The sequence below is a fragment of the Convolutriloba macropyga genome, chromosome 7, assembly GCF_964194025.1.
Source record: "Convolutriloba macropyga chromosome 7, txConMacr16.3, whole genome shotgun sequence".
In the NCBI taxonomy this organism is placed as follows: domain Eukaryota; kingdom Metazoa; phylum Xenacoelomorpha; order Acoela; family Convolutidae; genus Convolutriloba; species Convolutriloba macropyga.
Genome location: NC_134474.1, coordinates 46,960,179 through 46,988,113, shown reverse-complemented (window position 1 = coordinate 46,988,113; position 27,935 = coordinate 46,960,179). Strand labels below are relative to the sequence as shown.

Below are 27,935 nucleotides of genomic sequence, written 5' to 3'. Positions count from 1 at the left end.
GAATTGGGGAGGGGGGCTATAGGTTTTATGACCACTATACGGGCTTGTAGACATTTACAATAGACATCAAAATGATTTCAGATAAAAAAGATCTACAATAGGTGCAATAATGTACGCAACAGAGTTCATCTGAAAAAAATCAGATCAAAATAAATTAAAAACAGCAGCGTTCCTTGATCTCTCCAAGGCCTTTGACTCAATTAATTTTGAAAAACTAAGCATCAAGCTTAATAAACTGGGATTCGACATATCTGCACTAAACATAATTGGTATTTTCTATCGGATGGAATACAATCAGTGGTATTAAACGATATTTCATCGGACATTATAAGTGTTGAAAAAGGTGTTCATCAGCTGTTCTGTATGTCAATGAAATCTATCAACAAGTAGACAGCAAATTCAATATGCGGATGACACAGCCTTTTTTTATATCTGGCCATTTTATTATAAAAAGCAAAAACCAGCTCTCGTCATGTGCTATGAAAATAACCAGTTATTTCAAAGAACATCACTGAGTATAAACTCTTCAAAAATTGAGTTTATTAATTTTAGCAAAATCGTAAGAAGAAATCAGAAAGGACTTCTAAAATTGATGGAGCTCTCGTTGAGGAAAAACAAGAAATCAAATATTTAGCTGATCATATAGACAATAAATTAACATTTCAAAGCGAAGTCAAATTTTTGTTGAAAAAATGGCTCTTGGAATAAAAACCAAATACGCAATGGCAACTTTTTACCAAAATCATCTTTAAAACAAAACTTGAATGCTCTTGTTTTGCGTCTCCTTCATTGCTCTGTCGTAGTCATTCAATCGATTGGAAAAAATCTTTTAGTGTCAATAGAAAAACAAATCAACTGGGCCTTGAAAGCTTTCTATCGGTCGATATTTGAATCAACCAAAGAACTGATATTAGAACATAACATTTTACCTATAAAATTTTTCATTGAAACCAAGAGACTGTTATACTTTTGGAAAATTAAATCGGGCGAGCTACCTGCTTTCTCCTAAAACATGAGTAAATCGCGTCCTACTTGGTCAAACAATCACGCCGAACAAAAAATCTTTTCTGGAATGGTAAGTTCAATGGCCAAAAATTACAAAACTGCTTTACTCGTACAGTAATCAAGGATTGGAATGGTTTATCAGACTCAATAAAAAACAAAGAACAGAAAAAGGACTTTAAAAGTAATTTATTTGCTTATCAAATTGAAGAATACAAATTTGGGACCAGACTTTTTTCATGTATCAACCAATCAGTCTTGGCATAGTTTGAAATTCAATAGCACTTGATTTGCTGGGATCAGGCCTTGAAACATTAGATCACCCTAGTGTATTTCTGTTAAATTTGTTGAAAAAATTCTCGACTACAATAAATATTGTTGGTTCAAAATTGTAAATTCAGTGTTAAACAGTGTTGCATGTAAAATTTACAGTAAAATACACTTCTGATTTGCGTAATTTGAATGTCTTTTATAACTGATCAGAATTAAAGTGTTTCTTTTTTATCTCTTTTTCTTTTCATACATTTCTTTTAATATTTCAGATAGCTGAGGAAAAGGAAAAATCGTTTGAGTTGGGAACGATGGATAACTGCATGCAGCTTGCAGTCGAAGGCGAGAGGCTGATGGATAATAAGCGATGGACCGAAGCTGCCAGATATTTTGAATCTGCCATCGTACAAGGAACAGATAACGTGAAAATGCTGAATACAATATACCTGAAAATGTGGTTGATATACCACAATATTGGAAACTACGAGAAGGCTTTGAATTATGCTCGATATCAACTAGAACTTGCCAGGTATTTTAGAAACTATGCGTCGTGAAACATTGAATTTCTGGATCTGTTCTGCCCCCTCCCATTAGCTTAGTGGGCATATAACTTCGCACGTTATATATTGTAGACGCACGTTCTATATCTGGGTCTTTCCTTCCCATTAGAGCCCTCCATTACGGTTTATTTACCATGATTGGGGGGCTATAGGATATCTGACCACTAAGCTGGGTGGGGGGTCTATAATGGGAAATACCCGAAAGTCTTGGCTTGAATTAAACTCCTCTCATGAAGCTTTTACTCACTTTCCTCTCATGAAACTTTTAATCACCATTTTTTGCATGTAGAGTCTTTTGATCAATTGCTCTCAAACGAATTTTGTAGCAATTATATTAGCCCTGTCCTCTTAATTTTTCGCTGGACCGATTTTTCATCTGACACTTAACTAATTGTTGTCATAAACTTATTAAATAGTTGTGAAATGGAAATCTCGTGTGCAGGGCCCTCAATGGAGGGATTTTAGAAACGAGATTTTGTATGACTTCATGATATTCATTATTGGAGCCAGCTCTCTTCATCACGCCGAGAACTGACGAATAAACAGTTCAACTGTCAGATAGACTGAAACTTACGTCATTAGCGATACTGTCGTAAATCTACACCCTCAACCCAAAAATCAAGCTAAAACAGTTCAACGTATCCTGAAAGATAAAGTTGGTCTAAAAGACAGAACCATTTTCTGGCACGACGTGATTAACAATACAATCACAAAACATACAATCACAAAACAGCCTAATTGTTGTGATAAACTTATTAAATAGTCTCCACGTGCACCCGGGAGGCTATTTAATTCTGTTTCAAATTCTGATTGTAATTATTTATTGTATCAGAGGCCGGAAATTCTTTGGGTAGCCCAGTTGTCGGGGATTTCAGATTCGGGCGGAAGAAACCAGTATGCTTCATATTCGAATAGTGCAAATGGTGTAGTATTTCAACGAACACTGAAGTCCTGATTTCCGAGATCAAACTTTTGGCGCAAGAGTTGTTCTCAATTGTTTGAGCTTTTGTTACATTAGTTTTTATCTCAGTCAACATTTGGCGCGAGAATTCTCCGCATTTGTTGGACTGATTTATCTATTTTTCTGGTAGTTATTTGTTAATTTAGACAGAATTTAGATTATTCGTTCAATTAGGGCCTAATCAGCGCTTACTGCAGTCTTCGGACTGTATTTTTTTGTCCCAAACAATGACGGCTTTGTCCCCGCCGCCTCCCCCATCCAGTACGCCATGCAATGTATGCATGGGTTTATGTACAGAACAAGAACGCGTTATCTGCGTTCGATGTAAATCTAAATGTGTTCATGGATCTTGCCTTGGAATTGCTCAGACAACAATTTGCATTGGAATGATATTTTGGTCTTGTTCGAGTTGTTTGCCAAATTTTATAACAGAGTTATCAGCCCTTGATCGAATATCTGCTCTTGAAGTTAAATTAGAAAAGGTAGATTTGCTGATTTCTGAAATTCAAACGCTGAAGCTGGAGATAAATTTTCTGAAGAAACCGGTTTACCCGTCTCTTAGAGCTGCTTTCAGAAATCTGACTAACAGGACTGCTAGCGATCTTAGTTCAAAGAAACGAAAAGGTGATGGCAATGAAAATTTGGTTGTTGACAAAGAATCCCAAGATAGAAAACCAAAAGTTTTCAAGACGGCCACAAATTTTAATCATCAGACGACAGTCAGCGCAATTAAAAGGCCACCGAAAAGACGGGATCTCTACATTGGCCGTTTAAGCAACTCTGCCTCTACGGATGATATAACGGAATATTGCAAGAAGAAGGGAGTTGATCTACTGTGTATTTGTGAAATATCCAGAGACGAATCTCTTCTGAAATCTTTCCACTGTGCTTTCAAATTCGATATTGATCAAGTTGAATCTCCCAATTCCTGGTCCGAAAATGTTTCATTTTCACGATTTTATTTGAATCAGAAAGCGAGGGAGTGGCTGGCCTCCTTTGATACATGACTATCTAATGTTAAATCTGTCAGTGACTGTATAAAATGTTGTTTACACAATGCAAGATCGGTTCGCAACAAGACCTCGTAAATAAGAAATTTTTTTGAAGCTAATGATTTTAACCTCATAATTTTAACAGAAACGTGGATAACAAAGATAAGGGAAATAATGTGTTTTTACCTCCAGCAGTGTTGCCCAAATGGATAACCGGTTTACCCGTCTCTTAGAGCTGCTTTCAGAAATCGGACTAACAGGACTGCTAGCGATCTTAGTTCAAAGAAACGAAAAGCTGATGGCAATGAAAATTTGGTTGTTGACAAAGAATCCCAAGACAGAAAAACAAAAGTTTTCAAGACGGGCTCAAATATTAATCATCAGACGGCAGTCAGCGCAATTAAAAGGCCACCGAAAAGACGGGATCTCTACATTGGTCGTTTAAGCAACTCTGCCTCTACGGATGATATAACGGAATATTGCAAGAAGAAGGGAGTTGTTCTACTGTGTATTTGTGAAATATCCAGAGACGAATTTCTTCTGAAATCTTTTCACTGTGCTTTCAAATTCGATATTGATCAAGTTGAATCTCCCAATTCCTCGCCCAAAAATGTTTCATTTTCACGATTTTATTTGAATCCGAAAGCGAGGGAGTGGCTGGCCTCCTTTGATACTTGACTATCTAATGTTAAATCTGTCAGTGACTGTATAAAATATTGTTTACACAATGCAAGATCGGTTCGCAACAAGACCTCGTAAATAGGAAATTTTATTGAAGCTAATGATTTTAACCTCATAATTTTAACAGAAACGTGGATAACAAAGATAAGGGAAATAATGTGTTTTACCTCCAGCAGTGTTGCCCAAATGGATGTTAAGTCCAAACAGAAAAGAAAAAAAATTGGCGGATGATTAGCGGTGTTCTATGATGGAACTTTACGTGTCGATAATTCTTCAAACAAGTGTTTAACAAACGCGGAGCTGACTTCTCTTGAATTTACGCTGGCCAAGTCAGTGTATCTTTTGTTTTGTATATACCGTCAAACAAATACTAATGTACGTGTCTTTATAAATGAGTTAACAACGTTTTTTGAGAAAGCGCTGTTGTTCAAAAATTTACTTACTTTAGGCAATATCAATATTTCTATGCTGCTATCAAATAATGCGTCAAGCAATTGGATTTCTTTTTTGGATGAATTTAGTTTGCAAAAGCAAGTTACCGTGCTTACTCACAAAAGTGGAATTTTGGACCAGGTTAGTTCATCCCAGGAGCTTGAAGTATCAGAACCTCTTGTAACTTTTGTTACAAGCTCAGATCATGGAGTTGTGCACATTGATCTTCTGCAAAAACACGAGAATTTAGCTGTAAAGAAAGCGTTGCAGATGAAAATGGCGAAAATTTGACTTGGTATTTTTTGCAGAAAGTTTTGTTGCTCCGTTCGACAGAGATAATCCTGAAAATGTTTAGAACAGTGTTTTAATGAAGTAAATCAGCTATGTCTATAAGAACCATCCTCTAAAAACTAAACATGTGAGAAATCATACGTGACCTTTCTTTTACGATTGAGAAGAAAGTTTGAGAAAGCTTATCGAAAGAATAGAAATTCCCAAGACAAAAGCCGGTTTATTAATTCAGTTTTGGAGTTTTTTGAGCTGTTTACCAAAAAGAAAAGTGAATAACTCGACAAATATATCGCCAGTGAATATAAATTGTTAGGTATTCTATGTTGCAGCAACTCTTAGGAAAAAATAATGTTGTCCTGCCGCAGTCACTAGGGGAGCCTGAATGCCTAGCAAAGATGTTTAATGCTTGCGTTGTTAACAAAATAGGAGCCGTGTTAGTTTCAACACCTCTAACGAATGGTTTAAAATTGAATAATTCATATACAACTACCCTGGACACTTATCTGCGCAAGTTTTTACACTGCGCGATTTGAAATAATTCTACCAAAAATTTCGAACAGTACGGCACCGAGTGATGTAATACCAACTAGTTTATGCAAAATTATTTTGACAAATTCTCCGGACCATTTCATTGCATTAATTAATTTAACTCCCAGACAGGATACTTTCCAAATCAATTAACACACGGCGTTGTGAGGCCGCTCATAAAGCAGTCTAACCTTGATCCTGAATTGTCGAGTTATCGCCCTGTGACAAATCTAAGGTTCCTGTTAAAAGTTGTTGAAAGAGTTGTTTTTGAGCAAATTAATTTGTAACTCGAATCTAATAATCTCCTGAGCAAGTATCAGAGTGCTTTTCGTTGCTCGCATTCAACGGAAACGGCTTTACTGAAACTCTTGGGTGATCTTTTTTATTTGGACGGGTCGCGTTCCGTGATGTATATTGGGTTGGTTAGACTTGTCCGCAGCGTTTGATATAATTGTATAATTGATCATCAGTTTTTTTTGAGATATTAGCAAAAATGATTGGTTTGCAATCTGTTGTGTTACTAATTAAAAATTATCTTTTGAATCGTTCGCAACAAGTTATCATAAATGGATGTCTTTTTGGTGATGTTAAGGTTAAGACGGGTGAGCCACAAGGATCGGTTCTTGGTCCTTTACTTTTTTGTTGTATCACGCTGCCTTTAGAAGATAAGCTGAAAGAATTAGAAATAAACTATCATGTCTACGCAGATGATACCGTTCTTTATTCTATTCGGTTCGACCCTCAGTTTTTTTGAGCTGTTTACCAAAAAGAAAAGTGAATACGTCGACAAATGTTGCCAGTGAATATAAGTTTTTAGGTCTTCTATGTTGCAGCAACTCTTAGGAAAAAATAATGTTGTCCTGCCGCAGTCACTAGGGGAGGCTGAATGCCTAGCAAGGAAGTTTAATGCTTTCTTTGTTAAGAAAATAAGAGCCGTGTTAGTTTCAACACCTCTACGAATGGTTCAAAATTGAACAATTCATATACACCTACCCTGGACACTTTTCAGGTTTATACACTGAGCGATTTGAAATAACTTCTACCAAAAATTTCGAACAGTACGGCACCGAGTGATGTAATACCAACTAGGTTATTCAAAATTGTTTTGACAAATTCTCCGGACCACTTCATTGCATTAATTAATTTAACTCTCCAGACAGGCTACTTTCCAAATCGATTCGAACAAGGCGTTGTGTGGCCGCTCATGAAGAAGTCTAGCCTTGATCCTGAATTGTCGAGTTATCGCCCTGTGACAAATCTAAGTTTCCTGTCAAAAGTTGAAAGAGTTGTTTTTCAGCAAATTAATTTGTAACTCGAATCTAATAATCTCAGGAGCAAGTATCAGAGTGCTTTTCGTTGCTCGCATTCAACGGAAACGGCTTTACTGAAAGTCTTTGGTGATCTTTTTTTTTATTTGGACGAGTCGCGTTCCGTGATGTATATTGGGTTAGACTTGTCCGCAGCGTTTGATATAATTGATCATCAGTGTTTTTTTTGAGATATTAGCAAAAATGATCGGTTTGCAATCTGTTGTGTTACTAATTAAAAATTATCTTTTTAATCGTTCGCAACAAGTTATCATAAATGGATGTCTTTCTGGTGATGTTAAGGTTAAGACGGGTGCGCCACAAGGATCTGTTCTTGATCCTTTACTTTTTGTTGTATCACGCTGCCTTTAGAAGATAAGCTGAAAGAATTAGAAATAAACTATCATTTCTACGCAGAGGATACCGTTCTTTATTCTGTATTCGGTTCGATCCTCAGTCAATGAATGTTTGATAGTCTGACCTCGATTCAACGTTGGTTCAGCAATGCAAAATTGAAATTAAATGCGGATAAGGGTGATTATATGATTATTCCGAAATGTAAAATTGTTGAACATGGTTTTTTACGTCTGCCAGAAATGGTGACTACACTGAACAGGTAAAAGTTCTAGGTTGTTATATTGATTGTCAACTTAACGACAGATTAACTTTGTTTCTTCGAATTCATTTTATTATCTCCGTAAAGTGGGGTCAATTCGAGATCAAGTTAAATCAGTCCTAATTGAGTTAATTAGAGTTTGTGTTATCACGTGTTGACTACTGTAATTCGCTTTATTATGGTCTGCCAGACTTTTTATTAGCAAAACTTCAGCCAATATTGAACTCTGCCGCGCGTTTGATTTTTCTATTGTCACCAACACCAACCTAGTCATACCTGAAGCAGCTACACTGGTTGCCACTTAGGCAACGCATTATCTTCAAAATACTATTGTATGTGCATCGCTTTGTACATCAGCCTGGCGAACTCCCACTATTTTTGTCGGATTTAATGAAACGAAACACGATGATTACAAGGTCTCAATATTTTTTACAATATACATGTTCCCAAATTTCGCTAGTTTCGGAAGACGTTCGTTCTCGCATGCCGCCGCTGTTGAGTGGAATAAGCTCTCTTTTGAGCTAAAGCTTCTACCATCTGAAATTGTATTCAGGCGAAAACTCAAAACTTATCTGTTTTAATTTTCCTGCACTGTTGAGATTTTAAATGGTGCTCAAACCAATAATAATAATAATCTCCACGATCCCCGAACACCCCTGAGTCCCGTTGAACTTGAATTGCGCGCACTACAAAAAAACTGGAATTGTCTACTCTAACAGACAAGGAGCAGCAAACATTTTATTTGAACTCAAACAGCTGAGTATTCCGGTTGTGGAAATTACAACGGAAATTACATCGCTAGAAAGAAATAACAAAACCGTGAAATAGTTGCCACTTATCGGCACTTACATCGAGCGGATTTCTTCGAGCTTTAATCTTCAGAAATTGTCGTAAACAACAACTGTGTTATGTCCGCGATTCTGTGTAAGAAGAGAACAGAAATTGTCACAAAGGCAACGTCCAAAACAGAGAAACTAAAAAAGACACATTGAAAACGAATTCGAATAAGTAAGTGCTTGCAGTAGTAGTGGTAGAACTAGACTTTGTTGTCCAGGTCTATCTATCTACGATTTCTACTAGCCGTCCGAGCAGATTATCTCATCCCTTGCCTATTGTTTCGATGGGAAGAACTCGACTGGGATCTGTCGGAAATGTTCCGAATGAAACAGCAACAAAGCGGTCAAGACAAGATACTTCAACACGTTGACTCAATGATTAATAAAACTGGACGCAACGCCAGACTGATTTACCGGAAAAATTACTCAATATGCAGGAAGACATCACCGAATTCAAGCATGACGTACCCAAACATCGGAAAACCTCATACGCAGAAAGACTGGGTTTCATACCATCGGTAGCAGAAAAGGAGCCGATCATAAGTAAAATCGCGAGACTCTTTGCGATCCAGTTAGTGTTGTAATTGTTACACGCACTGCAAATTATGCGAATAGCATCCAGATTATAAAAGAATTTGCAAAATATTTTCTACTAAGAAAGCTGGCCTACGCTTTAAAACTGCAAGAAACATCCACTCAGAATTTCAAACTGCCGAGAAAGCCGAAGAAGTCTATCAGAACCGGAATCCAGAGTGCTTAGGACAAGCTAGCCAGGCCCAATGGGTTAGTTAAATCGAAACTCCCAACAAAGCGGTACTGATATACGGGGTACCAACTGATATCGAAGAAACAGAAATTTAACAAATGCTGTCATCAAACTACGCAGTAGTAAAAGCTATCAGATTCGTGAAAAAAGGGGGCAGTGCCCTCCCCACTATCAAGCTAATTTTGACTACTTTTGCACAAACGGAGGAGGCGCTGACTGCAGGTGTCTTCCTTGACTCTATCTTCTATCGACCCATACGATTCGAACAAGGCATCAAAATTAAACGATGCTTCAAATGCCAAAAGTTTGGGCATGTCAAAGTGAACTGCAAATCCAAACAATCCTGCGAATACTACTGTGAAGAACACGATTTTAAAGTTTGCCCGAGTAAATCAAAACCCCCAAATGCTCAAACTGTCACGAAGAGCATCCTTCAAACTCGGAATACTGACCTATTTTCATCAAACAGCCATTGACTGTGTATCAATCTCGAGGTATAGATCCTCCAAACGAACTGCAAAGAAAAGCATATAAAACCCTAGCAAATCATGGGTGACTCCTTAATCATACAGATCAATACGTGTGGAATCAGTAATCATGCAAAGGCTGCCCTCGAAAGGTACCTATATGAAAACAAAACGAAAATTGTTGCATTGAACGAGACCAGAAAAAACTTAACAGAGCAACCACTTTGAAAATTTTTTCACGGAGTCTTCTTGTCACGACCTTGGAGTTGCGATGCTCATTGAAAAATCAGTTGTACATGCCCGCATAACGAAGCTAGAAATCAAACGCTTTGATTCTCTGTGGATAACTGTTCTCTTGGATAACACCAAGCTACTAGTCTCGGCTGCCTACATTCGAGCACAATTCAAAGAACACATGCAGATGTGGATTGAATAAATGAAGAAAGCATTCGACTATGCAACAAGAACAAACTTGAAGGCATTATCTTCTTTGGGGGTTGCAAAGCTCAACATTGGTTCTGCAGAGACTCGAATTACAATTCACACGGGCAAATTTAAATGATAACCTCAAACATCTAGTTAATACTCAAAGACGGACAACCCACCTTTCTCTCCTAAAATTGGAACAGTATGATCGACCTTTGCATTCTTCAAGGCAGAATTAGCAATGCCAATAACACATCCTTGACCACCGATGACGAAACAGAACTATTCACTGGTGCTCCTTTGAGGGGACATGTCCCAGCAACTGTTAAACTACACAGAAACGTCAAGCAAATCCAAACAATTACAAAACCATGGTTTGAAAAGGCGACTGTGAAAATTGGTCGCAGGAACTCGAGGTTTCCACAGAAACAGTTCAGCTCAAGGGCGACGTTCTCCATACCTGGGAGACCATCAAGGAGGCTATCCAGACTGCAAAAAGAGAACACATACCAACAAAGAAAGTTTTCACACACAACAAACCATTCTGGAATAAGCTGCTCACAGAAGCCAGCAGGCAATTACGGAACTACGCCAAGTATTCAAATACAACTCCTCTCCTCGGAATGGTATCGCTGTGGAAAGAGCGAAAGAAACTTTCAAGAATCTGTTGAGAGACAGTGCAGCAGACTGGATGAGGGGATCTAGGTCACCAGAAAGGTAAAAGTTCCTGGAATTACTTCAAGAAAATCTTTGGTAACCAACGAGCGGGGGTTGGACCAGTTAACAACCAGAACGAAGAAATACTCACGTCAACTAACACGTTCTTTGAGACGAGACATCTTCACAACCAATTTTGTGACGACGAGCACTTCAATATGGTTAATCATGACTCGCAAAAACTTATGCTCACAACACGCCTTACTTGAAGATGATATCACAGAAAACGATATTGATACAGCTCTTTTTGTAATGGCACTAAATGCTCCTCAATGAACAATGACAAATTCCATCCAAGAGTGTTCAAGCATATCGGCCCTAAATTCAAGAGCTTCTGCAGCTTTATAACGAATGTTGGCGGAAATCTATTTTGCCCTGGATGAAAGCAGGGATATCGTTCATCAGAAAACCAAACAAAAAATCTTATCTACTATGCTCTTGCTTCAGACAACTGTCCATCAGAAGTCATATTGGTAAATTGTTTGAGAGAATTGTTGAACAACGGCTGAGGAAGTGGCTAGAAGCAAACGTTTGCATAAGCCCTACCCAAGGACGCTTCTGGCCCAAGAAAAGTACAGTAAGGTCACTTTACCGTCTCAATCTTTTGATAGAAAAACAATTCAGAAACGGAAACCGGCAGCCCTGCCAAAATCGACACGGAGAAAGCGTTTAATAGCGTTTGGATAGATGGATTGATCAAAATTGAAAGAGAGGGGAGTGGTTGGAAAACTACTTGCCATCTTGCACACTTTTCTAAAAAACAGAATTGCACACTTACATATTGATTGATACACATGACACTTCCGAATTCAAGATCGAAACTGAATTACCACAAGGCAGCGTACTCTCACCTGTGCTTTTCATCCTTTACATTGACGACTTCTTTAAAGACTGGAAATAACACTTCAAATTTGCGAATGACAGTTTAGTACTAATAGACGCATAGGCAACTGAAAACTTGAACGCGCAGCTCAACGATGCCTGTCGTGTCATTGAGAGCTGGTGTTCCAAATGGAGAACGGCCGTGAACAGCTCAAATACAGCTAATGGTTTTTAACTGCTCACCGACAGCCATAAGCTCTGCCGCGCGTTTGATATTTCTGTTGTAACATTCAACACCAATCTAGTCATACCTGCAGCAGCTACACTGGTTGCCAATTAGGCAACGCATTATCTTCAAAATCCCATTGTATGTGAATCGCTTTGTACATCAGCCCGGCAAACTCCCACTATATTTGTCGGATTTAATGAAAGGAAACACGATGGTTACAAGGTCTCAATGTTTTTTTTTACAATTTACATGTTCCCAAATTTTGCTAATTTCGGAAGACGTTTGTTCTCGCATGCCGTCATTGTTGAGTGGAATAAACTCTCTTTTGAGCTAAAACTTATACCATCTGAAATTTTATTCAGGCGAAAACTCAAAACTTATCTGTTTTAGTTTTCCTGCACTGTTGAGATTTTAAATGGTGCTTAAACCAATAATAATAATGATAATAATCCCCACGATACCCGAACACCCCTGTTTCCCGTTGAACTTGAAAAACGCGCACTACAAAAATAACTGGAATTGTCTGCTGTAACAGACAAGGAACAGCAAACATTTTATTCGAACTCAAACAGCTGGGTATTCCGGTTGTGGAAATTACAACGGTCTTAACGCTAGAAAGAAACAACAAAACCGTGAATTAGTTGCCACTTATCAGCACTTACATCAAGCGGATTTCTTCGAGCTTCACTCTTTAGAAATTGTCATAAACAACAACTGTGATATGTCCGCTATTCTGTGTAAGAAGAGAAAACAGATTGTCACAAAGGCAACGTCTAAAACAGAGAGAAACTAAAAAAGACACATTGAAAACGAATTCGAATAAGTAAGTGCTTGCAGTAGTAGTGGTAGAACTAGATTTCGTTGTCCAGGTCTATCTATCTACGATATCTACTAGCCGTCCGAGCAGAGTATCTCACCCCTTGCCTACTGTTGTTTCGATGGGAAGAACTCGACTGGGATCTCAGTTGGAGAAGGCTGACAAATGTCCCAAATGAAACAGCAACAACGCGGTCAAGACAAGATACTTCAACACGTTGACTCAATGATCAACAAAATTGGACGCAACTTCAGACCGATTTACCGGAAAAATTACTTAAGATGCAGGAAGACATCACCGAATTAAAGCATGGCGTACCCAAACATCGGAAACCTCATACGCAGAAACTCTGGGTTCCATACAATCGGTAGCAGAAAAGGAACCGATCACCAGTAAAGTCGCGAAACCGATTTGCGATCCAGTTAAAATAGTAATTGTTACACGCACTGCAAATTATGCGAATAAAATCCAGATTATAAAAGAATTTGCAAAACATTTTCTACTAAGAAAGCTGGCCTACGCATTCAATAATGCAAGAAGAAACCTCCACTCAGAATGTCAAACAGCCGAGAGAGCCGAAGTCTATCAGAACTGGAAACCAGAGTGCTTAGGACAAGCTAGCCAGGCCCAATGGGTTAGTTAAATCGAAACTCCCAACAAAGCGGTACTGATATACGGGGTACCAACTGATATCGAAGAAACAGAAATTTAACAAATGCTGTCATCAAACTACGCAGTAGTAAAAGCTATCAGATTCGTGCAAAAAGGGGGCAGTGCCCTCCCCACTATCAAGCTAATTTTGACTACTTTTGCACAAACGGAGGAGGCACTGACTCTATCTTCTATCGACCCATACGATTCGAACAAGGCATCAAAATTAAACGATGCTTCAAATGCCAAAAGTTTGGGCATGTCAAAGTGAACTGCAAATCCAAACAATCCTGCGGATACTACTGTGAAGAACACGATTTTAAAGTTTGAAAAATCAATCAAAAGTAAATCAAAACCCCCAAATGCTCAAACTGTCACGAAGAGCATCCTTCAAACTCGGAATACTGACATATTTTCATCAAACAGCCATTGACTGTGTATCAATATCGAGGTGTAGATCCTCCAAACGAACTGCAAAGAAAAGCATATAAAACCCTAGCAAATCATGGGTGACTCCTTAATCATACAGATCAATACGTGTGGAATCAGTAATCATGCAAACATCTAGTTAACTCAAAGACGGACAACCCACCTTTCTCTCCTAAAATTGGAACAGTATGATCTTCAAGGCAGAATTAGCAACTCCAATAACACATCCTTGACCACCGATGACGAAACAGAACTATTCACTGGTGCTCCTTTGAGGGGACATGTCCCAGCAACTGTTAAACTACACAGAAACGTCAAGCAAATCCAAACAATTACAAAACCATGGTTTGAAAAGGCGACTGTGAAAATTGGTCGCAGGAACTCGAGGTTTCGACAGAAACAGTGCAGCTCAAGGGCGACGTTCTCCATACCTGGGAGACCATCAAGGAGGCTATCCAGACTGCAAAAAGAGAACACATACCAACAAAGAAAGTTTTCACACACAACAAACCATTCTGGAATAAGCTGCTCACAGAAGCCAGCAGGCAATTACGGAACTACGCCAAGTATTCAAATACAACTCCTCTCCTCGGAATGGTATCGCTCTGGAAAGAGCGAAAGAAACTTTTAAGAATCTGTTAAGAGACAGTGCAGCAGACTGGATGAGGGGATCTAGGTCACCAGAAAGGTAAAAGTTCCTGGATTTACTTCAAGAAAATCTTTGGTAATCAACGAGCTGGGGTTGGACCAGTTTCAACTAAAGACATAGCTATGGACTTCAGAAGGACGTTCTTTGAGACGAGGCATCTTCAGAACCAATTTTTTGACGACGAGCACTTCAATATGGTTAATCTTGGCTCGCAAAAACTTTCAGATTGCTCACAACACGCCTTATTTGAAGATGATATCACAGAAAACGATATTGATACAGCGCTTCGTAATGGCACTAAACGCTCCTCAATGAACAATGACGAATTCTATCCAAGAATGTTTAAGCATATCGGCCCAAATTCAAGAGGTTGCTTTATGACGAATGTTGGCGGAAATCTAATTGGCCCTGGATGAAAGCAGGGATATCGTTCATCAGAAAACCGAACAAAAAATCTTGTTTACTCTTGCAAACGATTGCATAAGCCCTACCCAAGAACGCTTCTGGCCCAAGTAAGGTACAGTAAGGTCACTTTACCGTCTCAATCTTTTGATAGAAAAAACAATTCGGAAACGGAAACCGGCAGCCCTGCTTAACATCGACATGGAGAAAGCGTTCAATAGCGTTTGGATAACTGGATAGATCAAAATTGAAAGAGAAGGGAGTGGTTGGAAAACTACTTGCCATCTTGCCCACTTTTCTAAAAAACAGAATTGCTTACATACTGATTGATACACATTACACTTCTGAATTCAAGATCGAAACTGAATTACCACAAGGCAGCTTACTCTCACCTGTGCTTTTCATCCTTTACATTGACGACTTCTTTAAGGACTGGAAATTACACTTCAAATTTGCGGATGACAGTTCAGTACTAATAGACGCATAGACAACTGAAAACTTGAACGCGCAGCTCAACAATGCCTGTCGGGACATTGAGAACTAGTGTTCCAAATGGAGAATAGCCGTGAACGGCTCAAATACTGAGCTTATAGTTTTACACTGCTCACCGACAGCCATAGATGTACCGACTGTGAAAGGTGACAGCTGTGCAGTTACACAAAAGACCAAGCGCTTGGTCTGACTATAGGCGACAGACGTGAATACAAAGAGCATGCCCGGTCAGTCATCACTGAAGCAATTGGGAACTGGGATGACTTCAGAAGCAAATGTTCCCGGAGTTGGGGATTACCACTGCAAACCCAAGCCTTGTTATACAGAACACTAATCCAACTGCAAGCGTTGTATGCTTTCCCGGTGTGGGGGCAAAAAACACGGAAGATCTCCAAATTTTTCAAAACAAGGTCATTCGATCCATACTGAAAACTGCCTCTCACGATTAATTCCAGCAGCCAAGTGTCTCCCGGTATACCACCGGTGGACATCCTTGGCAAAACCTTGGCAAAATGTCAAGTTCCTCATCTAAAACAAGTTAGAATGGCCTAGACCTGATCTCTACGGCTCACGATGAAGCGCTTCATTTACAAAGGAGCAGAAGTCATATCCTCCAGAGCGATCTAGAAAGATATCAAAAGCAAATGGTCCCAAACAAGGATCCACTGCAATGCTCAGCGAAATCAATAACAGATTTTGTCAACAAAGAATGGACCAATAGATAGAAGAGTCCCTACTCAACGGGATTTTTAAAGAATATCCCGAAACAGGAACAACAAGCCCACTGCTGCGCGGAAATGCGTACAAAGCAAGCAAGATTGCTGGACTGTTGCTTGGAAACTTGGAATACAAGGAGATGAAATGAAAATTAAGCCAAGCGGTTTCTCCCAATTGCGAATGTTAAAGTTCAGTGGAAAATATCTACCACTATTTCTTCATTTGCAAGAACCACGATCATGCTCGGCCCTCGCAATCACAGCTACTGGATTTCCTGTCGTATCAGGACTGTCAGCAACTCGTGACCTTCATCGCTAACTCCGTAAACTGCAAGACTAACCCTGTCCTTGAACTGATGTTGCTAACAATTGCAAGCCAGAACTTCCCCTAGAACAGACGAGATGGCTGCAATCCTCGCCCGCAAAAAGGGGCTCAACAAGAAATTGTATTTCTATATATATATATATATATATATATATATCGTCTCCAACAAAAACACGATAAGCGGATAAAGTCCGGAGGGCATTATTTGGCTGAGCAGCTCTTAGAGACTTTCACTTTACTTGCCGGTTCTTAGTCCTAAAAGTTTGACAGCCACCTACTCGATCCAGATTATGTTATAAAGCTACAAAAAGGACGACTAAAACGGGCAAAAAGTTGAAATAATTTCGTAAGAAAACGGTGTAGAAGCAGTTAAAACGAATATCTATTCACTGAGAACATTAAATAGGTTCCATTGCCCAAGCTTTCAACGCCATTGGCGCCTCCCTATTAGTGTTATGTTAGGACAAGACAACAAGGAACAACTTCAAAAATTAGCAGATTTCCAAAATTGCATTTTGGAGTTAAAATGTGTATCATTGCCAAGAAACCTTTAGCTGAAAACAAAAGTTATAAAGATTAAATTTTGGTTAGCTAAAAAGAGGATACAACCTGTCTTTACAGAGACTAAGTTACTAATTTTTTAACTAAAAACGAAAGCTGCTCAACCTTAAACTTCTTAGTAATCCAATGGGACTTATTGCAAATGAGACTAATGTGTGAGACTTCTTTCAAATTAACATGAGAAAATGAAAAAAGATTCTGGCTGAGTGCAGTCCGAACTATTTTGAGTTTAAGAGTCCACGAAGTGTATAAAACTAGCTCTAATATATCTGCGCGTCCCACTAAAACACTTGAGTGTTCCAACTATTTGTAAAATAGATAATGTGGTAATGAAGTATTTCATTATATCAAACACATTATGCATTTTATATCGAGTTGAATTAGAGAAAAAGGGCCAATGTTTTAAATCAAGAAATCTCTTGGGAAACCATAACGAAATTGGCCATCTGGGTTCAAAAGTGCTCGCTTTAGCAGTTTTCAGATCTCTACTTCTGGCAAAGTTGCACATAGTGGACTAGAAAACATAACATAAACATAGATTTCTAGTAATCCATAACTCAGGTGGTGAAACATTTTTTTTTGAGGTCTGGTGCCTGTACGTCAAAATTACCAGAATCACAGCTTTGGTTTTGAAAAGATTAGCATCAGGAAGATGGAGTGAATCTTCAGTGTTTTTAATAATTTCTTTTGTTTTTGCTTCTGCCTAAAGATGCTTGCCTATATATCCAGCAAATTGTATGCTGGATTTGTATACAAGTTGTATGTTTCCTGGATTTGTATAAATTTTGACAGCCGTTAGTTTTTTTCGCTTTTTGTGAAACTACGTTTTTTTGATTCGTTATTAGGATTTGGTCTGGTGGTTAGATAGTGGAGTATTTAGTTCTTCCTTCAATTCTTTGGGTTTTATCTCAGGACTTGGAATGCTGTGCTTTTCATTTCGTCGTCATGATTTTTTTACGAACATGTGACGTCTCAATCACTCCAAATCTGCTTTTTGTGCATGCAATTTCAACTGAATTGTGCGCGTGACGTCACTGCCGCAATAATTTGTACATACTAAATCAAAATTTAACATCTCAGTGTTTAATCAACAGAATTCCTTTTGTCTGTTTTTTATACTATCTTTTTTGACTGCAGATCCACCAAGCTATTTTTTTGCAATCGGTCAGCTGTGTGTCTGAAAATCTTCAAATCTAATTTTGGAAAGGAGAGATTTTTTCACAGGAAAATGCTTTGATGTGAGGTTTTCTTCTTTGAGCTATTCTTTTACACAAAATTGGTGAAAACTGGATCATAATAAACGTCCCTAGTTTGTGATCTGAAAGAATTTTTCCTTGAATTGTTTTGAATAAATTGACAGTTCTTTTATTGAGAAATTGGATCTGCATTTTCTGAGAAATTGAATCTTTTGAAAACACTTTCATATGTTGACTGTTTGCAATGTTGTTCAGTATTAAAGCAGAATTCGAATGCCCTTTTGTATGAACTACTCGAAATTTTGTTCAGTGGGAGAAAGGAAAGATCCGAGATGCAGCTTTTTTGATCTAAATACTTCAAATAAAATCAAAGGTTAAGCGAGTGTGATTTATTTTTCCATTAGCTTTCTCTTGATCTTTAATTGGTTTCCTCATTATTGTTGTCATGAGGACTTTTTATTGGCTCCTGTCAAAACTTTAAAGCAGTAATTACGCTTCAGTATTCTCGCAGCTTATAAATTTGATGTGAGCATCATCCTGATATTGGCATGACTGACTGTACTCTGAAATCGGCTTTCAATCTCTTTAATTGTTGTCTTAACAGTAGTTTTTAAGCGCTGTTTATGAAAGTTTGAGGAATGGCACTGCTCCTGGCCCTTCCGCGTTGGAAGCTAACTATTTTAGTATTTGTATACTTTGAATTATTTTACTGCAATTCCTCAGAAGATGTGCCACAGATATTTCGATTACTCGTTCCACTTTTTATGAATATGCCCATTTTTGAAAAATTGTTGATTACGTTTGTTTAATGGGCTCTCAATTCAAAAGAAGTTGGAAGCAACTTCTGTTGTATGTCTGGATGCGAAGTTTGAGCTTGGACTTTTGTTTTTCCGATCGACTTATCTCACTGCAGATGTTGACTTAAGGTTGCTCTGATTTAGAATTTTGAGCATCTTAACTCAATTAGTGACAGTTTAATACCAAACGTCAAGTGCAAAGCGCTGAATTTTGTTGAAGTTTTCCGCATGATTTGAACCTTCTAGTAAGGTTACTGCTCCCGCAAAATGAGGCTACAATCAAACTGCTTTACTACCAAAAGTTGTATTAAGAGCTGTTGGGCTATACGAAGCATTTTCAACACTGGTGGCTTGATATTTCTGAAGTCAGGAGGAATAACAGTTAGTGTTAAGTAATTGAACAAGCACTTCCAGGCGTTAAAATTTGCACTGTTATTCTGATATTAGGACAAGAAAACAAAGATCAACCTCAAAAATTAGCAGATTTCCAAAATCGCATTTCAAAACTAAAATGCGTAGTATCAATGCCAAGAAACCATTAGTTGAAAACAAAGCAGTTAGGAAGATTGAATTTTAGTTAGCTAGAAAGAGGATACGACCGGTGTTTACAAAGACTAAGCTATCTATTCACAGAAAGATGAGAGTGGCAAAGCTCATGGATCATTGATTTAAAAAGAATTTTTTTTTCGAAAATAAAAGAGTTCAGCTAACAACAAAAACTTTTCAACTTGAAACTCCTTAGGATTGAATTGGGACTTGTTGTTAGTGAGACTAATGTGTGAAACTTTTTCCAAATAAACAAAAAGTTCAAAAAAAATTGCTCGAATGCAATCCGAACTTTTTGATTCTAAAGAGTACACGAAGTGAAGAAAACCAGCCCTAATATGTCTCCGCGTCCCACTAAAACACTTGAGTGTTCCAACTATTTGTAAAATAGATAATGTGGTAAATGAAGTATTTCAATATATCGAAAACATAATGCATTTTATGTCGTGTTGAAATAGAGGAAAACGGCCAATGTTTTAATTCAAGAAGTCTCTTTTGGGAAGTGATCGCGAAATTAGCCCTCTGAGTTCAAAAGAGGTCGGGTTAGCAGTTTTCAGGTCTCGGCTTTTAGCAAACTTACTCAAACTGGGCTAGAAAAGCGTATTTAGAAATGTTTTTGATGAAAAAGTCATTTAAATTAATAAAAAGCATATTTAGAAGTTTTTGAAAGTCATTGAAAGTCAAAAGATAACAAGTCAAAAAGAAATTTAGCAAAAAAGAAGTGAATGAAACCATTCTGCAACACTCCCCTCTCGTTTAGAGTCAAAACACTATTGTTGGACATTTTAACAAATTTAAGTCCAAGTAACGACAATTACCGGAAACGCCAAGAACAACCGAAATATGTCTACTAATCACAAAACTTAACTTGATAAACCTTCGGAAGAAGCGAAATAAAAAAATCTTTTTTATAGTGGGTTCGGAATTGTAATTAGACGTTTAGACGCAAATTTGAGCTATTTGTTCAAACCAAAGTAATTACGCTTCAGTATTCGCGCAGCTTATAAATTGGATGTGAGCATGATCCTGGTATTGGCATGACTGACTCTACTCTTAAAACGGCTTTCAATCTCTTAATTGTTGTCTTAACGGTAGTTTTTAAGCGCTGTTTATGAAAGTTTGAGGAATGGCACTGCTCTTGGCCCTTCCGCGTTGGAAGCTAACTATTTTAGTATTTATATACTTTGAATTATTTTACTGCAATTCCTCAGAAGATGTGCCACAGATATTTCGATTGCTCGTTCCACTTTTTATGAATATGCCCATTTTTGAAAAATTGTTGATTACGTTTGTTTAATGGGCTCTCAATTCAAAAGAAGTTGGAAGCAATTTCTGTTGTATGTCTGGATGCGAAGTTTGAGGTTGGCCTTTTGACTTTCCGGTCGACTTTTCTCACTGCAGATGTTGACTTAAGATTGCTCTGATTTACAATTTTGAGCATCTTAACTCAATTAGTGACAGTTTAATACCAAACGTCAAATGCAAAGCGCTGAAATTTGTTGAAGTTTTCCTCATGATTTGAACCTCCTAGAGAAGTTATTGCTCCTTCAAGATGTTAAAATCAAACTTCTTTACTACCAAAAATTATTACGATCTGTTGGGTATAGTTTTATGTCTGCATAATATTTCTGAAGTCAAGAGGCATAACACTTAGTTTTAAGTAATTGAAAAAGCACTTCCAGGTGTTGTAATTTGCACTCAAACTACTCAAAAAAGCACCTCATCTATACAACAATTCGGCGACATTGCCGGGTTATGTTGGTCGAAATTAATGGAATATGTTTCAGGCATTTAAACGACTTCGACAAAGAGGCCTTTTCAAGTACCAGAATAGGAGTGACATTATCAATGCTGAACAGATTTGAAGATGCATGTTCATTGTTCCTGGAGCTGCTGAGGAAAGCTGAGCAGAAACAGCATGAAGCCTTCATAGAGACTGCTCTGTACCATCTGGGCCAAAGTGAGTTCAAGTGGGCAAAGCATCTCGAGGGACAAACATCGGCAGAGGAAATTGACCTCCATCTTCATCAAGCAGTTGCCTATTTCTTGTTAGTTCTCTTTTCATTAAAATTATGGGAGTTGTTAGGCGCTGCCAGATTTCTAATTTGCAGGTTTGTGTTTCAATCAAGGTTACGTGACTCCTTCTGAAGCCACATCAAAATTTTGAGTTGTTTCTCGGACCTCTTTGCGGTTCTTGATTAATGCTAGATTTTTTGTGACTCCGTCAGAGAATAGCGACCAAATTTCTGATATTAAGTCAGCGCATATGCACTCAAATTAAGTAAATTTATTTCTTTGCACATAGATTTTTCTCATCCGCGCCGAGTGGAGCTCGAATTTAAAATTCCTGTAAGCAATTTTTGAGGGCAAGATTTAATCTGGAGTATTTCTAGTTTATAGAATGATCCTAAGGAGAACCCAGCTTGGAGGGATGAGATTTTTAGTTGACACTCACTAAGAAAATGAGAGATATCTGATTTCGTTTTTGCTGGATAGTTTTGAAATTTTTATTCCATCTCATTTTAGGAGGTACAAGGCCATAGTGGGAGTGGCTAAGGAGGCACCCCTGATAGGGAGGATCTGTGGCAGTCTCTCTCATGTCTACTTCAAGCTGGGACAGTTGGACGATGCACTCTCTTGCCAACTAGATGTGAGTATTCGTATTAAGGCAGACTCATCCTTGCATTTAAAACAATTGCACATGATTCTAGTCAACTGGAGAATAATGATTAAAAATCATTCGGGATCATGCAAAAATAACTGCTGTTCTTTTATCCGTTAACAAAATTTCTAAGCCAATGAAAGTTTCAACTTCTAACCGGAATCTGTCACACAGAAAACACAAAAATTGAAGCTGATTTAGCACAATTTTGTTTAAAAATTATGTTGCTATAAAATCACGTAAAATGAAATTCAAATCATCTCTAAGATATGCACGAGCTTGCCCGATCAAGACTTCCAACCCCACTAGATATACAAAAGATATTTGTTGTCCAGATAATTATGACCGATTGATATATTTTACGTGGAAGATATAAGTGGTATCATAAGATATTCCGTCTACCTTTGAATATATTTATTAGAGGACTTTTACTTGGCGAATTTTTGGTTTTTCCAAACATTTCTTGGTTTGCGCCATTCTCGTTTACTTTTCGTTTTGGTTCAGATTTAGATTTTGTTGTCCTCGTATATTTAAGTGTTGTTGCAGTATGTAATGTCATTATCTTTGGTGCGTAACGATTGAGCTTATCTAGCTTTCCAAATTTTAGGTAATTTGGCGCCAAGTAAGAGGAGTTTTACTATATTTATCATTGTCGCATGAAATACCTTTAAGACATTCGGGTACTTTTTAATTAATACAATAGCCGAGAAATTAACAATATTCCTTCACTCTACTGATTTTGGAGCAGTCATTTGTTAGAAGGTTGAGAGCGAACAACCTAATGTAAATTGTGCATAAGATAAGCTTGACATAGCTTGACAAGAAGCTCTACTTGTTCAACTTATACTTGGCTAGAGAAATGAAGATTTGAGGGACAAGAAAGGACGTGAGAACGGGTTATAAGATTAGCCCAACTTCGAGAGCTTAAGACCAGTTGCTGTAATTGGGTAGCAGACTAGGCTTGCAAGTAAGAGATGCTGGTTCGAATCCAGTACTGGTCCATTTTCACAGTAGTTGCACCTGCATAGACCCCCAACATCATTTGTTGCGAGTAGTCATTTGATTCCTCGTTTCAGTTCTCAGCTCTTTATATTTGCTTACAGAATTTCTCTAATTTAGCTATTTTATGCTCCGTTTTGTCCATTTTTGCCCAATTATGGAGACGAAAATAGAAAGTTTTCATCATCAGCATTCTCATAAATCAGCATTCTAGTTTTGTCCATTTTGCCCAGTTATGGAGACGAAAAGGGAGACGAAGTTTTCATCATCAGCATTTTCATAAATCTATTGTTGACATTAAGCTGAACAATATATAAGAAGAATTTGAAACAAATTGCGCATAACCGATCCTCCTTGTCTAGATATGCACAGAACATTTTCTTCTCAAGATCTTTTTAAAAGTTTTCTCAAGTCTTTTCAAAACGTTTGAGATCTTGCGCGTCCTTTTCATTTCAATGGAATAGTTTTTGTTCATTGTCTGTGAACTATAAAATTTTATGCGGTCAGGGAGTTTACTTGATCAGCTGATATATCATTAAAATGTGTTTTGCAGTGTTTGCAAACAAGCCTCGAGTTTGGTGACCAGGAAATCCAGCTGAACTCCAAGAGCTTCCTTGGTGTAATTTACTGTTCCATGCAGAAGTATGAGGAAGCGGCGGAGGCCTTTCAGGAATCCTTCTACCTTGCAGAGCAGTTGAACGACAGTGCGAAGAAAGCAAAAGCACTGTATCAATTAGCCAATGTAATGAATCTCTTGGAAGACTACGAGGCCGCCACTGAGCTGGGGTTGAAGTACCTGGATTTGGTCAAGTCAATCGGAGATGAGTAAGTTGAATTCGACGTGAGCAAAAGTTGTCATCTCAAATCACTGAGACGTCGACAGTTCATAATAGAATAGAACTTTATACCGCTGCTAAAGTGAAGCAATAATAGATAAAAACGTATTTGACATTGAAAGAATAGGCCGTTGTTTTCACGTTGAGAGATCTTAATGAAACTAATTAAATGTCAACAAAATTTTCCTGATCAACAGATTTTTGTTAGAGTATTCTGTTGAACTGAAATTGAGAAATTGTCAGTAAGGCATCGGGTGTGTTGTATTATACTAAAGGTACTCGATAATTAAAACAAAGCGAAGATTGAACCCTGAGTTTATGGTTTATACAAATTGATTGTTTCAGTGTCGGCGAATGTCACATGTATTGCTTCCTTTGTCAGTTGTACCGGGTGATTGGGGAACTCGACACATCACTCAAATACGCCCAATTGTATCAGAGACTCACGCAGAAGGTATAAATAATATTTCTGTGTAGGCATACTTTGGCTGAGTGCAATTGACACACTTACGTGTGAGTGTGAAACACACTGCCAATTTTACAAACTTGACGCCAAAGTCTTGTTTCAAAAAGAGTTACGTGACTTAGAAATTCACCTCAAAATTTATAACTTGCATTTAATGAAGAAGTTAATACCGGGCATTAACAGCAACCAACTCCGCTGCTCTCGATCAACGACAGATTTTCTCAGTGACCTCCTTTGAGTGCGATGCTTTTAACTATTTGAAGTTAAGCTTCTTTTATAGCTGCGAAGCTATAAGCTGAGCGTAGCTATATTGCGAAGATCTTGGTTTTGCATAACAAGTCAAATAATTTTATATGGTGCGCTGTCTTTTTCTTAAGGAACTGTTCACACATTTTTGAAGTTGAGTTATGATTTTGGTCACGCCGGAACAGGAAGTGGAGAGAAAAAGCGAGTGGTTGTTAGGAGTGAAATTTGCTCACTCTATTTTTTAAGTAGAGTTAGATGATGTTAACGAAAAATTAGTTTCTCGATAGTGGCTTTTTGTTCACATGCGTCAATCTGACTTCTGCTTTTAATTTTTTCGAATTGTATAAATCGGTTTTGTTCTTGATAGTTTTGCAATCCAATCCTAATCCTTTCTGGGTCTAGTTGTTGTTTTGTTTAGCAATTGAAAAATTTTTGAATTGTAGTTAAGTACGACTCGAGGAGTTACGGTAATCCTTGTTGTTTTTAAATCAATTAAGTGGCACTGAAACATGATTTAACAGTCAAATGGAAAAAAATGTTTATTTGCTCTCAAACGAAGTTTGTAGCAATTATACTAGTCCTGTCAGTCTTTTTTAAGCGATTTTTCGCTCGACCGATTTTTCGTCTGACGCATTTTCGTCTAACGGGATAAACAGGTAGCGCCCAGCGGGCATTTAGTGCTCTTAGAGCCTTTCAGCTCTGTTTCAGCTCAAACTGTTTTGGATACTTATACTTATGGTGTGAAGGGCGGTTCTTAGAGATTGAAGACCCCTCCACTTTTGACCCTCCTCCACTATTGCCCCCCCCCGGCGCCGCGCTGTTAGACAGCACCCCCACCCAACTGTTGCCCCCATCAGCCCACGGTGCACCCCCGGTTTCTAGCTACTGACGATCAACTGCTCGCTAAAAACACACAAATTTATACTATTTTGCATTTTTTCGAGATTTTTGAAAATTTTTGACATTTGGTTTTTATCAGCGCTAGGTGTCAGGGAAACGTTTGACAAAACTAGCAATTTTTTTCAAATTTTTTGACATTTATTTTTTCCTTATTCAGGTATTTCCAGACCCAGGGGCCAGAAAACATCCTAAGGCGTTTGATAATAAGTTACTCACAATTTTTTATTGTTCATGGAACAGTTTTTCAACTTTTTAATGTCACAAATTTTGACATTTTTTTAAATAAAAATTGCTTTTAAAGTTTTTTGAAAAATTTTGTTCGTTTTTTAACCTTTTTTCAGCCTTACAGCCAAGTAACTACCTCTTTGGTTTGAAAATAGGTTATTGTATAATATATAGATGTAATGAAAGGTCTTGCAAGATTTTAACATCACGATTTTAGCATTTTTTGAAAATTTTTTGCCATTTTTTCGAGTCATCGTTCAGGTTTTTTGTGCCTCAAGGGTCGGGAAACCTCCGTTAGGGTTCAATAATAAGCTACTAGATGTTCCTTGTTGGTTATAGATAAATTTTCAACTTTTTAATATCACCAATTGTAGCAATTTTTTTTAAATGAAACTTGCAATTTTTTCAATTTTTTGCAAATTTTTCAGTTTTTGGGTTTCTCTAGCCGCAAGAGCCACGGAACTTCCTCTAGGGTTTGATAATATGTTAATGCATGGTTTATAGACGTAATGGAATGCTTTTCAAGATTCTAATAGCACGAATTTAGCAATTTAAAAAAAAGGTTTTTTTCATGTTTTTTAAATTTTTTCCGGCACCAGAGGCCCTGGGACCTCCTCTAAGGTTTTATAATAAGCTGCTGCAAAGTTTGTGGAGTTAAAGGTATGGTGATCAATTTTCTAGGACTCCAGTGTTAGTAATTCTTGGATAAAATTTAAAAAATTCTCAAATTTTTGGAAAAGTTTTATGTTCCAAATGTATGGACCTTTATGAGCCAGTAAAACTGTTTCAGGCGTGAAACAGGTGTACTATATAGTCTCTTGTTACAATGAATTGGTTCTTGAGATGTGAATGTCTTGAATTTTAGCAAGATTTTGTTAAAATATGTAATTGTTTCCAAAATTTTTCAATATTTTTTGTACTTTTCTGAGTTTAACAACCATTATCGGCCAACGAAACTTTTTAAGTGTCGAGATAGGTTATCTGACAGAACTGTCCAAACAAAAAATTTCTTTTTACAGCGAAGCTGAAAACTTTTAATTTTGCCTTTTAGTTTTTTTCTATTTGATACATTTACTAACAAGGCTAGAAAACTAGAAGTTGCAGAGTCGAATTCCATCATGGAAAATATTCCTATCTCGCTTTCTTCATCTGTCGGTCAGGCTTTCTTTTTCTTCTCGTTCACGTTTTATCTCTCTCTCTCTCTCTTTGTGTTGATTCCGCACTTCAGCTGCTGTTATGTTGCGTAATGTCATCATCTCTGATCCTTATTAACAATGAGTTAAAGTAGAAATGTTTTTTATCATAATTGATCTAACAGGCACTTTTTGAGAAATTAATGGTAATTGCTCTCAAAAGCAATTTGTAGCAATTATTTTAATCCTGTTTGTCTCTTTTATGCAATGTTTCGCTTGGCCGATTTTCCGTCTGACCGATTTGACTTTCGTCTTCAAAAACGGGATAAAGAGGTAGCAGCGCCCAGTTTGAATTTAGTGCTCTTAGAGCCTTTCAACTCACTAGTCTTCAAGTATGTGATTCACAGAATCTGTTTTGGAGACTTATACTTATGGTGCGAAGGGCGGTTCTTAGAGATTGACCGCCTCCCCCACTGTTGCCACACCATCAGCCCTCGGGTGCACCCTCGCTGCGCTAACTTACGCCACTTCAATTAAGCTGAAGCTAGCCTCACTAAACTTCTCAGTTGTTTGAGAGCAATTCGCCCGACGTTAGTTGTATTTAATGCACGAGAATTTCTTGCGGGAGCCTTCAGCTGTTATTGTTGCGGAACATCTGCCATGTCCATTTTTTGGAATTTTTCTAATCGAAAACTTGGTTTAGTTTTAAAAAAGTGACATATTAACCTTTAACACATTAATATACGTTATGAGTTCAATCGGAGACACAATAAGGTCAGTACAATATGGTTAATTGAGGTCAGTACTATTTTTGGTGATTAAGGTAAGACCTGGAAGTTTTTAACCCATTCTGGCTATTTTTTCAATTTTTCCGACTCGCACCCTACGTAACCTCCCGCTATTTAGATACTTTAGGTTTTTTGAGGCTGTAATTTCAAGTTTTTAAGGTAGCTCGAGCCTTCAGTTTGCTCCCGCCTGGAGTAT

General features: G+C 37.8%; 2 protein-coding genes across 2 annotated transcripts in view; both read left to right on the top strand.

The window, feature by feature from the left end:
- Positions 1 to 715: 715 nt before the first annotated feature.
- LOC142342921 (uncharacterized) overlaps positions 716 to 27,935 on the top strand; it is a 92,989-nt gene continuing 65,769 nt past the window's right edge. The window contains exons 1-6 of the mRNA XM_075394598.1: positions 716 to 1,075; positions 1,545 to 1,801; positions 21,272 to 21,532; positions 22,011 to 22,134; positions 23,699 to 23,970; positions 24,327 to 24,435. Coding sequence (XP_075250713.1) covers positions 1,013 to 1,075; positions 1,545 to 1,801; positions 21,272 to 21,532; positions 22,011 to 22,134; positions 23,699 to 23,970; positions 24,327 to 24,435 — 1,086 coding nt within the window. The 5' untranslated portion in view covers positions 716 to 1,012. The remainder of the gene's footprint in view (positions 1,076 to 1,544; positions 1,802 to 21,271; positions 21,533 to 22,010; positions 22,135 to 23,698; positions 23,971 to 24,326; positions 24,436 to 27,935) is intronic.
- LOC142342922 (charged multivesicular body protein 7-like) overlaps positions 2,575 to 27,935 on the top strand; it is a 320,646-nt gene continuing 295,285 nt past the window's right edge. The window contains exon 1 of the mRNA XM_075394599.1: positions 2,575 to 2,595. The gene's annotated coding sequence lies outside the window, so the exon portion shown is untranslated. The remainder of the gene's footprint in view (positions 2,596 to 27,935) is intronic.